We start from the raw sequence: 12,781 nt of genomic DNA on the forward strand, positions 1-12,781 counted from the left end.
TAATTTTAAATGTAAACGAAGAAGAACGTGTTAACTAATTAATTTTATAGGAAATATTATATATTCTTCGACATATTCTTCAATTATCTAACGCATTTCTATATAGAGTAATATCAATTTGTTTTTACGCTTATCTTTAAAAACTTATCTTCAATTTTTATTTTTTATTGATAATGTGATCGTACTTAAAAATTTAAAAAGCAAAAAAAAAGAAAATAAAACATATTTAATATCTGATGTTATTCCAATTATGAAAGAACCATTCATTCCTATCTTTGCATTTATGAAAAATTTCATTAAAAAAAAATAAATCCACGATAGATAGATAAGATCTATTCAAATAAATAAGTTTAAAATAATACATCGTGGAGATAAGATATTGATGAAAAAAAAAAAAAATAAAGAAATAAGATACTTGAAATAAAAATGATATAGTCCGTAAACGAGCTTATTAAATATACGTTAAAAATCGCTGTATGAGATTATTAATATGGACAATCAGCGAAATTCATGCGATTCATGCAAATTCTTGAAATTTCTTATTTATATATGTCATCAAGTGTTCTTTCGGTTATAACGAGACGTATCGCCGTATTGAAAAAAAAAGCAAAGAGACATACAAATGTAGCAAAGAAATCCATTAATGACGGTAGATGTTGCCTTTGTATCATTCATGTGTTACAATTTCTTATCACAAACATAAGAAAATAAATAATGAAGCTGTTTCAATGAATTCATCATATATATGTATGTGTATGTATATATATATATATATATATATACATATATATATACACACACATACACTAAGTATATGCATATATATGTACGAAATATTCTGTATATACATATATATTCAGTTGTATATACTTAACAAGAAAGATACTCAGCAAGAAGCATTGATACTTCTTTGTTTACTACGATTTGAAAAAAAAAAGAAATGAAACAGAATATTAGATTATTAATAGATAGATAATTAGAGAGAGAGAAAGAGAAAGATAGAGGCTATCTAAATCACATCGGATTTATTACGACAATTTACACGTTCATCATAATCTATCCATACTCTATTGATACATATAGATACATCGGAATACTACTATCATATTTACAGTGCATATCACATACAATTGAATTCGGAAAGGGACCATTTCAAGTCCCAATGGAGGTAGCTAAAAAAATCCTCCTTGTTATAACTAGGGATTGACTTAATTAAAGTCGCGATAATCGATTAATTTCTCCGTGATTAGCTTAAAAGGAAAGATACGAGAGGTTTTGCGTTATTCCTTGTAAACAAACGAAAGCTCAAGATGATATACTTTCGAGTATATTAGAGACGATTAATAGATTTCTGTTTAAATAGATAACGCGATTTATTTCAAGTTGAAAGGGATGAAAAATGTTTAAGATTATTAATCTCGTTCTTTTTTTCTGGTTTTTTTTTCCTTTTTTCTTTTTTTTTTCTTCTTTTTTTTTGTTTTTTGTTTTTTTTTTCTTTTCTTTTTGAAGATAATCGCGAGAGACAAAATTCGAATGTAATATTAACCGGAGATTTGTCGATGATTCTAGCAATATCTTACAATTATTAGTAAAGAACGAATCTAAAGATCACCTTTGGCACTTTCACAAATTATTCCGAGTTAACTCGTGCGGCTTGTTCGGTCGAAGGGTCACCTTTTGGTTCCTTTACGTAGTCTACCACCAATTCGAGACCAATTACAGCACGTAGATCCTTTCTCTCGTCTTCTTTACTTCCGGAGGAATTACTAGCGTCTTCCTGTTTCGAAGAGTCTTCGCCTGTTTTTGAGAAACAACTGAGATAATCGTATGTAGGAGTAACAATTTATACGCCTTATGTTTTCCTTTCTTTTTCCAATTAATTATTTTCATTGACAAGGAAGAAAACATGAAGAACGATTCAACTATAATGATCGACGAATCTTTCTTTGTTTTTCTTTTTCTTTTCTCTATTAGAGTTAACACGTTTAATGAGGAATACACCTCAATTTTACAGACATCTTATTTGAAATCTTTTACTTTAAAGAGAATATGACATAAGTTTAGGAATTAAATGAATATGTAGATTTATGCAAAGATTCCATTAAATGTGTTAATAAAATATGTCAATAAAAAAAAAAATATATATATATATGTATATTAAAAATAAGAAAGAAAAAAGAGCCAATGCAAACTTACTTTCTGATAGTCCTTGTTTAATCTCGTCATTTTCCGTTACCGACGTCTCCTGCCTCGAAACTTTCGTTTTCTGTATATCTCTGTATGTCCTACTGAGATGCTTCAAAATGTAATTGGTGCCATGCAGATTTTCGTCAATGGTTCTAGACGTACTAGCTTCGTCCCTTGTGAGATTCAATGGGCGATTACCGTATTCCTTTGATTGCGGAACGCTAAAAGCCGAACAGTGCTTGCTTTTGAAAGGTAACTGCCTCTCATTGAGCTTACGATCCCATATATGTCCAGAGACACGAAGATCGATGAAAAAGTGTAAGGGATCTATCCCAGGATAAGATTGTGGCATTGGATATGGCGGATACCAGAGTGGACTGGGTAGAAATTCGGAATTTGAGACGTTACCGGGTAAACCAAATCCTTTAACACCTTGAAAAACTTCGCATCCTCTTCCAGAAAGTCCTGGAAGGAAGTTCCTCGAGAAATCGAGCTTTTTCTGATCGTTGAGTAAAGGTAAATCTGGAACGGTAACGGTATTCTTTGAGCGTTCGTCGTAACCATTTCTATCGCCATAATTACAATTTTTACGATCGCCGTGTTGTTGTTGCTGTTGCTGTTGCTGCTGCTGTTGTTGTTGTTGTTGCTGCTGCTGCTGTTGCTGCTGCTGTTGTTGCTGTTGCTGCTGCTGTTGTTGTTCTTCCGGCTTAACTTTTTGTAATTCGGCCGAAGGAAAAATAGTTTCCGGCGAGTGAGATTGCTCGAAGTGACAGGGCCGTTCGTCGAAAAAGTTCTTACTCTGTTTCACAAATTCCGATTTGGTCTCGTCGACCGACTTCAAAATATCTCCACCGAAGCTTACTTTTTGTTCGAACACGTTAACCTTGTTATCCGTCTCGTAAGTTTCGCTCTGTTTCGTTCTGTTCTCCAAGCGAGCATCTAGTTGTTGCTGAGACAGCTGTTGCGCTTGTCCATGGTAATATTTGTCCTGTTGAGACTGATGATGATTATGATGGTGATGATGATGATGATGATGATGCGTTTTCTCCTTCGTCGTAAGTTCGAGTGGCCTGTCACGAGCGTCTCGCCATGATCTCTTACGACGTCTCGGTGTGGTAGTACCGTTCGCTGTCGAAGACGTGGCTTCGGCTTTGGCTTGAACAAACGATCTCAACATTTCACTGAAGAAAAAACTGTGAGGTGTCAGCGGTACATTGTACAAGTACGGTGGTGTCGCTGCCAATAGACGAGAGACAAGATCACCTCCCGACAACGAGGCTGGCGTCTTCAAAGTCGATGGATCACCCGTAGTTGTCGTCATCTTCGAACTGTCCTCGATGACAAATTTTCTATGAGAAAGAGAGAAAGAGAGAAAAAAAGAGAGAAATATAACGATGAGATATAACAAAATTTTCCTTCTGTTATTTAATTTTTCTTTTTTTCTTTCTTCTTTCACAAAAGAAGATCGAAGAGTTAAAAATTTTTCTTCAAAATTCAAGGAAAAACCATTTGTATTGTTGGATCTATCAAGACGAAAGGATGAGAAGCGTTCGTTGGTAAGCTGTAAATCGACGGAGTGGAAGCGAACTACTATTGTCTCTTGAAATTAATCGAATAGCTGCCGTCGCTGTTAAGACCAAGACCAAGGAGGAAGTAATGCCTATATGAAGTTAGGCAAAGCCTTACGACGCGGTCTCGCATCGAATCATCCATTAGGGATTACTAATTTCTGTCAAGCGCACGCTCTGTTTCGGTCGGATGCCTTTTGAGGATGAATTCTCGGAAAACTTAGGAGGATTTCTCTGATGAGACTCCCGAACCCGAAGGATCTCTTAACGATGTTAAAACGATCTGATCGTACGAATGATTCCATCGAACGAGCGCTGGATGTTTGACTTCATTTTTTTTCTTTTTCTTTTTCTTTCTCTTTTTTTTTTCCTTTCATATCCTTTTTTCTTAATCCATATCAATGACATAAATAGAAAGAGAAAAGAAAGTAACGTTCGAATAAATGTCAAAATATAAGGAGTGTTCACGTCGTTAACGAGGATATCTTGTGAGAGTCGCAATGATACGAAAAGAAAAAGTGTCATTTTTCTTAGTGGTAGAAGGTTTAAGTCGATGAAAGATTCTTTAACGATGGAAAGAGCAAGGAGCAACGAATCGTGGAAGGGCAGAATAGAGGTCCGTATCCGTGTCCGCGTACCGAGGAGGGATCGGGTATTGTTTCGGTCCATTGTTTCCTAAACAAACGACGTCCACGTTGTTTCGTCAGGAGATATTATGTTCAGCCAGACAGGCAGGACGAACGGGAAATGGACTGCTGTCAGTTTTACTCTTCGTGATAAATACGAGCCAGTCGCCGGTGTCCGGCGCACTGTGGCCATAATTCCGTCTATCTTTATCGTCGTGAAACATTCTAACAAACAAAACGAGCCACCGTTCTTCTTCTTTGTACTCTGACTTTACCTTCGTCGTCGTATCTATTCGCTCAGCTGATTCTTTTTTTTTTCTACTTTATTTTTCTTTTTTCCTTTTCCTTTTCCTTTTCTCTTTCTTTTTCTTTTACTGCACGTTGTTTTTTCCTTTTCTTTTTGCACGGACACATTGTTGAAAGTCGAGACTCGAGGAAAAGATATCAGAAAAGAAATAATAACAATCTAAGAGAACGTGAAAATAGATCTTTATAAGATTCACCAATCTATAGTACATATACATAGTTATTTTTCAATTGATTCTAATATATTTCTTTATGATCTTTTGTCAATGAAATTTCGAATATTGAAATAATCTCGATAATTATCTGACAACGAGATAAATGAAAATAGATTTAGAATAACGATATAAGAAATACAAAAATTCAATTCGAAATAATACGTATGATCTTACATAACTAAATACGTGAATTAACGATATCTTAATATCATAATATTTCAATAAGTTCACCAGTTTATATTCTATTGTAATTTTTATATAGCTTGGAGAATTTTTTAATTTATCAGAAGACAATAATAATGTTTCTCGAATCCTTTAAAATTTTTAATATTTCTCAATATATATTTGAAATAAAAAGAAACGACCGAAAGAAGCTGAATTTGGGATGTTTCATTTGACATGATCACGATTTTTTGTTAAATTGTCAATAGAATATTCTCGAGATTTAATCAGACGAGATTTAAAAATCATAACGAATATATATGTGGTCATATTTTCGAATCAGACGAATGTCTTTATTCCATGGATCAAAGTTAATTTCCGTGGCGAATTTTCGCGACGACATCTTACGTAAAAGCTTTCGCGAATGGCTGAGCTTCCTTTCGACGGATTCCTTGAAGAAGATCTTTATTGTTTCCTTTCCGTTATCCTTTCTCCCTCTTTCTCTCTCTCTCTCTCTCTCTCTCTCTCTCTCTCTCTCTCTTTCGAAGGAACTTAATAGCTCCTTTCATCTCTCACAGGCGTCTCTTCTCCTTCGGTTTTTCGTAGCGACGAGAAGACGGCAAACTAAGACAAAAAGGAAGAAAAAGGAAAAGGAAAGAGAGAAAGAGAGAGAAAAGGAAAAAAAAGAAAAAACGAACCCCGCCCGATGGAACTTTACGGTAGCGATGTTACATTATTATTCCGCTCGAGGCGAGACGCGCTTCGAAGAATCCTCGAAGACGTCGAAACTGCGCGCAGTTTCGGTTTCACGCAGTTTCGTAAAAGAGCTCGAAGGTAGAAACGATAGAGGATGGTAGTGTGAGTTGGAAATACCGCGAGAGAATCCGGGGAAGGGGGTTTACGATTCATAAGACAACTCGGTGGATTGAATTAAGCGAGAGCAGGGCGGCAGCTGCCAATCCAAGCCCGCCTCGGTCCACCCCCTAGTACCCCTCATCACCCCCATCCAACCATCACGAATCTGCATAATCCCGTTCACGTCGACGATTCTAATTGGCGGATTGTTTCAATCTCTGTACCCGCGAATATTTGCATTCCTACGTCTCCACTTCCAAACTACCCAAACCCTTCTTCTCCAACCCTTCGTTCCTTCTTTTATTTTTCTTTTTTTTTTTTTCTTTTACCCTTGGCTATCCGATTTTCAAAGCTGGACTCCGTCGGTAAGCGTTATCGCTATGATTATAATCCGTTTTGTTTTGTTTTCATGTTCCTCTCTTGAAATTCCTTTTCTTTCTAATACTGAATAAAATGTATTAAATGGATGATAAATGGGACAACGGACGGTTATTGTTATCGGTGGTCAGTGTCGTTTCAGTAAGGACAAATCCTTCATCCTTACTAATACGAGCCACGTGTGGATCCGATTTATTCTTCGATATGAAAGAAAATGATTTTAGGAAATCCGCAAGAAGATTTAATAATTCATTATCTTACATCAGAAAGTTTTCTTTTTTTTCTTTTCTTTTTTTCTTTCTTTTTTTTAACCCGTTTATCTCACTTCTCTTTTTGTAGGAATATGTGTATTCTTCGAGAAAGACCTTGCGTACTTTATACCGTCGGCATAAACATTTTTATTACAGTCGTGTCTTTGGGAAAAATGTTCTCTCTTTACATAACGAAAAGAAAAGTCCCTTGCAACGCAGTTTGCTTCTCTCTCTCTCTCTCTCTTTTCTTTTTTCTTTTTTTTTCTTTTTTTGACTCTATTCTTCAGGTAACTCGAACGTCTCTACTCTGTTTCGGTTGGAAAGTATGCCGCTGTCAAAGCGCACGAGTCTCGACAAAGACGATCCGTACCTACGAAGCGAAAGAAATAATTTCAGATGCAATGCAAATCTTTTCTCTTCTCAATTCCGTTAATCTGCAGAGACATCGATGAAAGACGTCTTTGCGTCCTCATTCCTCGCTAAAAAGAGGAAGAACAAGAAGAAGAAAAGAAAGAAGAAGAAGAAGAAGAAGAAGAAGAAGAAGAAGAAGAAGAAGATATGCCTCGATCGTCGGGAACTATGCATAAGACTCAACAAGGCGTTACTTTAAAACAAAAACAAAAAAAAGATACATTGAGCACTGAGTAACGACGAGTAATTAGAAACAAAGAATTCAATGCGTTCGTCATTAATCTGTTAACTGATGGGATTTTCGATCGGTGAACGTCTATCTACGAGATTTATTATAATTCAAACTAATATAATACGATATTACGAATGAAGATACACACGTACAGAGAATATTGGAAAATGAATGAATTGTAAAAAAAAGAAAAAAGTAGAAAACTAAAGAACAAAAGAATAGAAAAATCGGAACATATAATTTTTTTCTTTAATCAGAGCGAAGAAAAAAAAATCGAATTGATTAATCTTCTTATCACAAGGGAAATGAAATATATTCGTGATAAATGAACGTCGTCTTCCCTCCTCCCCCTCCCAATTAATATATTAAGTAAACCAATAAGTAATTCATTATGATCGATTATCCATCGAGATACTAATCGAATATTATGTATAATTTCCGTTGGCTCGCTTCTTAGGAACTGAAAGCGAATAGAATTCCTACGGCAAATTAAAAACAAACAAACGAAACTAGCTGTGCAGCTCTACGATGGAATAGTAACCATGATCACGTATCGTATGGAAGTGGAAACGATTATATTCCGAATCTGGTGCTCAACGAACAGCGAAATACGCGTCCGTGTGTAGATATTTGATGTCGATATGAACGATATAGGTATGAGCTTTTGGAGGAAAAAGAAGAAAAAAAAGGAAAAACCGGGGAAAATATGTGTCCGTCGAACAATGGATCGTATAATACTAGTACTCATTGTTAACCCTTCGTCTCTGTCCATTTGACAATAAATTAAAGCCTTCTTTTTTTCTTTTCCTTTTTTTTTTGTCCAAATCGTCCAGCGTGAAAATACACGTCGAAAAAAAAAACCGAACAAACGCGAGGTGTCGAGGCGTTTTACGTCATCTCGTCGGACATGCAGCAGTCGTGTAGCTTTTTACCGCGACCCCTTTCGTTCCCGAACAATAATTTTTCCTGTTTTTTTTCCAGTTCTTTTTTTCTTTTTTTTTTTTTTTATTCTCTTTTCGACACAAACGATCCATTCAGATTTTTTTTTTTTTTTATAATCGCAAATACGTCATAGGACATGCAATGTTCGACCGATCGCGATCGGTGTGCAAAGTAGAAATAACGACGAACCACTTTCTTTCTTTTTTTATTTTTTATTTTTTTTTTTTTTTTTTTTTTTTTTGTTGAAAAACAAGATAACCGATAGTGGTACGCGCGTCACGAGTAACAACAAGTTGGCGAGTAGTACGTTTATAAATGGGGAACGAGCGAAAGGGTTAACCAGCCGAGTAGAGCATATCAAACGTAATCACGATCGGTCACACACGTACGTACACATACACAAACGCACACACGCGCACACACACATACACACGCACGCACGCACATATACACGCAGAAAACTGATTTCTAAGCGAACCGTTAAGCGTCCTTCCGTCGATCCGTAACAATTATCACGCACTAAAAAATCACAACGAATAATGTAAAAATCTCTCGAATCTTATTATAGTGTTATTTCATTCAACGAAATCATCTCGAACGAGTTGCCCGAGAAAAAACATAGAAGAAGAAACTCAATGTTTTTGCTAAGAAAGATTGAAAAAAAAAATTTATTAATGGATAAAAAAAAAAAGAAAAGAAAAAAAACATAAAAGGAAGAGCAATTAGTCGAGGAAAAAAAAAATAAAGAAAAAAAATGTTTTACGCTCACCTGTTTACTTTCTTCAAAATCCAGCCTTACGTGCGCCTTCTTCGATCTTCTTCCGTTGAAGATCGCAATGCCGAAATAGCGATCTATGGATCTCTAAAGCGAGGAAACAATGAGAAAGAAAGAGAGAAAGAGAAAGAGAGAGAAAGAGAGAGAAAGAGAGAGAGAGAGAAAGAGAGAAAACGAGAGAAAGAGAAAATGAATATATAGAAGAAACGAGTAAGAACAAGAACTAGAACGTGAACTAGAACGATAACGATAACGATAACTGGAACGTGAGATAGAAAGAGATAGAGAGATATAGAAAGGCCGGTGGTGTACTGCCGCGTGCTGCTCGTGCCGGCAAATGAGATAATAATCGGAGGACTCAGTCACTCGTCGTCGGCCACCGTGGCAGGCGGCCGTGGCAGGGTGGTTGTTCGACGGCGACTCTGGCAGTGGGGGTTGTATTCCACCCCTGACGAGCGTCAGTGGTGGCGGGAGCGCGAACGAGGCTGCCAGTACAAGCGTGTAGATGTATATATCCGTACGTGTATATGTGTGTATACGCTGGTGCGCGCGTGTATATATGTGTGCTTGTGAGGGAGAGAGAGAGAGAGAGAAACAGAGAAGGAGAGAGGGAGGAATCACGGGGGATGATCGGTAGTAGGAGGAGAGCCGGAGGCAGAGGGTGGTGGTTTTTGAGATGATCCGGCCAATCTGCGCATCATTTCCCCATTGCATCCCCGCGCCGCGGCAAACCGGCGCGGAATCCGCACCACCGCAAGCACCGTGGAAGCCCTGTTGAATGCCACATTTCGAGGCGAGGACAGAGAGAAAGACTGAACGGAGAGGAGCAACAAGAAACGAGAAATAGAGAGGGAGAGAAAGAGAGGGCGGTACTAAAAAGGGGAGTGAAAGGAGAGAGAGAGAGAGAGAGAGAAAGAGAGAGAGAGAGAGAGAGGGTTGTACTGTACCCCTGCTGCTACTGCCTCCGCTGCTCTTCGAGGGAGCGAAAAAAGTGGAAAACAGATATAGCCAAAAGATTCTCCTTTCTCCTTCGTCATCGTACTCCTCCTCCTCCTCCTCCTCCTCCTCTTCCTCCTCCTCCTCCTCCTCCTCCTCTTCCATTCTTCAACCCCTTCCACAGATTCTCCCTGTTCGTATTCCGTTTCGTTTTACAGATGCGTCGACGGTGGTGTGTTTACACTTTGAAAAGAGGAATCGCTTGCGAACTCGCTTCAAATATCGATTTTTAATGCTGGATGAAAGGAGCTAAAGATTTTTCGCTATGTAATGACTCGCGTTATCCTAACTGCTCTTCCTTTCCTTTTCTAATTCTTCAACCAGTTAATGTATCACCGTGATTGTTGAGGATTTATAGAATTTAGGATATATCAATGGCTCTTTACTATCATGAAAGATATTTTCCATCAAAATTTTGATAGATAAAAGTCTTAGGAAAAAATTAAAAATTTAAGAGAATATTTTTCAACGAGATATTAAACTGAATGATCTTGTCGAGTCTGCTTAGAGAACCTATTCGTAGTATCTTATTTTTGTAGAATATTTAACTGGCAAGCTAAGGCAAATTTGCTCGTCCAAAGGAGTAAAAAACGTGAGGAGCAATAGGATGTGTACGAGATTTGTTAGCATACGTTTAAAAAGAGAGGAATATTTACATATTCGGACTCTTACTCTGCCTCTTACGCGTCTTTGGTAAAAGCTTCAGGCACGTGGAAACCTCCTCCTCACTTACGCGTCGTCGTGGAACGTTGTTAATTGGTCGGCTACAAAGGGTAAACCGTGAAAACACTCGTATAGCTTGTCATCGTACCCTTGTACCGGAATATCGTATTTCAATGAAAGAGGACATGCTTCTTAAAATTTCGTACCTTTCTGTTATAGGACATTATTACCGTTCTTTGATATCGTACAGAAGGTATTTCATAAAATATAAAGAGCTTGAAAATACATATATGTTCCTGAATTATATCGAAAATATTACAAAGTCATTCGCAAAGAGACAAATATCAAATAATCGAGCAAATATATCCTAATATGCCGGTAATCTTTGTAATTGTATACAACTTATTAATTATTATCTGATTATCTTATTACTCTTACCAAAGGACAATTTTTCGTATAACATTCTTCATTCCGCAAGAATCGCGAACATAGTTATATAATAATGTATAACGTCAGTTATACAAAGCATATCGTGTTTATTTACAATCGATATTCAGAGCCATTGCCATGAAACACAATACTCGAACAATTTCATTGCTAGAACAGTCTAAAATGATACTAATACGTGATGTTTCAAAACTTGGGTGATCATTCGAGGATGATCGTTATTGTTAAGCAACAATACGACTTTCGATACTCTTGGCCAATAGACAATAACCTAATAACAATGGTTTTAGGATAAAATTTAAACTACACAATAGTGCCTCGTCGAAGAACGCAATGAACCTAGAAGACTCGAGAAATGAAGGAAATTGTGTGACTGTGATGACGGTCGTGGTGGTGGCCGTGATGGTAGTAGTGATTGTGCAGAACTTCGGAGGGATACTTCATCCCGCGGGCAAACACCCTAAATTTAAATCGACGATTTCAGGGTACCGAGATTTCCATTTCTCTCTGTCTCTTTCTATCTTTATGTTTCTATCCGTTCATTCTATCCATCTCTCTCTCTCTCTCTCTCTCTCTCTCTCTTTCTCTTTCTCTCTTTCTCTCTCTCTCTTTCTGTCACGATTTCTAGCGAAAGACAGTGAAAGAGTGAGAAAGAGAGAGAGAGAGAGAGAGAGAGAGAGAGAGAGAGAGAGAAACAGAGAGAGAAAGGGGTAGAAAACAATTTACCCGAAATTCGCCTCGTCGCGTTTGGCGACTGGATACACTTCTATTTGTCCCCACGGCAATCTGTCGACTTCGAACGCGCAAGCCCTTCTCCTCGCTTTCCTTGGCATCCTTTCTCCAGCGCCTCTCCAGCGGCTCTCCAACGCCTCTCCATCGACTCTCCAACCACCCCTTCGTGGAGCCGACTCCGAACTCGAACCCCCACTGGCTCCCCACGAACGAAACTCTCCTCGTACCCCCCTCTGTGAGAAGCGCGAAACCGCGAAGCCTCACGGGAATTTTAAACACCGTTCATTCCTCCCTACTCTTCTCTCCCCCACCCCATTTGGCTTCTCTAACTCGCTTCTTCCTGTCCTTCTCTTTTTCTCCGCGAGTCTTCCACGTCGACCGAAATATTTTCCATCAACCGCAACGACATTGAGAAGGATGCGAGCTCTCCCAATTCGGAATACGTTTTCCAACGATGTCGACGACGTTCTCGAGGAAAGAGCAGTTTCGAATTCGCCTTCCCCTCGTCTACCACGAACGAAGGGTCCTCTGTGATCGGGTACTTAAGTACTTGTAATCTTATAAACGAGAGAGAGAGAGAGAGAGAGAGAGAGAGAGAGAGAGAGAGAGAGAGAGAGAGGAGAAAACCATGCGGAATTAATTCGTCCGTTCGGAATCAAGAGAAGCTCGATTATGCAAAAGCGGTATTGATAATATCTACTTGGTGCGCAGGACTTCAATGAAGACTTCATCTACTTACTATATTTCTTTGAGGACTTAATAGAGTACCTACCCCTTTTTCCTAGAAAAAAAATCTTGACGATATTTCAAACGTTAACGGAAGAGGTTTAACTCTAGGCAAAACCACGTGTCTTGGCGTTCCAGATTCCATCCCTCGTGTTTCGAAACACGCAAAAGAAACGACAAAAAAATAAAAAAAAAAAAGAAAATAAAAAGACGAATTCTTTCTCTAATCTACGAATAAATATATGAAACTTTTGTGAAATGTATGTGGCAAGAAAAAAATAAGATGTCTCCTCTCTTGTACTCGAGGCA

General features: G+C 37.9%; 1 protein-coding gene across 2 annotated transcripts; it reads right to left on the reverse strand.

The window, feature by feature from the left end:
• Window positions 1-1,010: 1,010 nt before the first annotated feature.
• Window positions 1,011-12,332, reverse strand: LOC124427411 (transcription factor SPT20 homolog). 2 transcript variants are annotated; one of them, XM_046970310.1, is made up of 4 exons: window positions 11,741-12,332; window positions 8,903-8,995; window positions 2,197-3,536; window positions 1,011-1,797 (listed from the first exon to the last, which is right to left on the reverse strand). In XM_046970310.1, exons 3-4 carry the CDS (start codon window positions 3,506-3,508, stop codon window positions 1,631-1,633), a joined length of 1,479 nt encoding a protein of 492 aa, XP_046826266.1. In that variant the 5' UTR covers window positions 3,509-3,536; window positions 8,903-8,995; window positions 11,741-12,332; the 3' UTR covers window positions 1,011-1,630. The 2 variants fall into 2 exon arrangements, with proteins under 2 accessions (XP_046826266.1, XP_046826267.1); XM_046970311.1 differs by lacking the exon at window positions 11,741-12,332 and adding an exon at window positions 9,221-9,753.
• Between the last annotated feature and the right edge of the window lie 449 nt (window positions 12,333-12,781).

This window comes from Vespa crabro, chromosome 10 (assembly GCF_910589235.1).
Source record: "Vespa crabro chromosome 10, iyVesCrab1.2, whole genome shotgun sequence".
Lineage (NCBI taxonomy): Eukaryota > Metazoa > Arthropoda > Insecta > Hymenoptera > Vespidae > Vespa > Vespa crabro.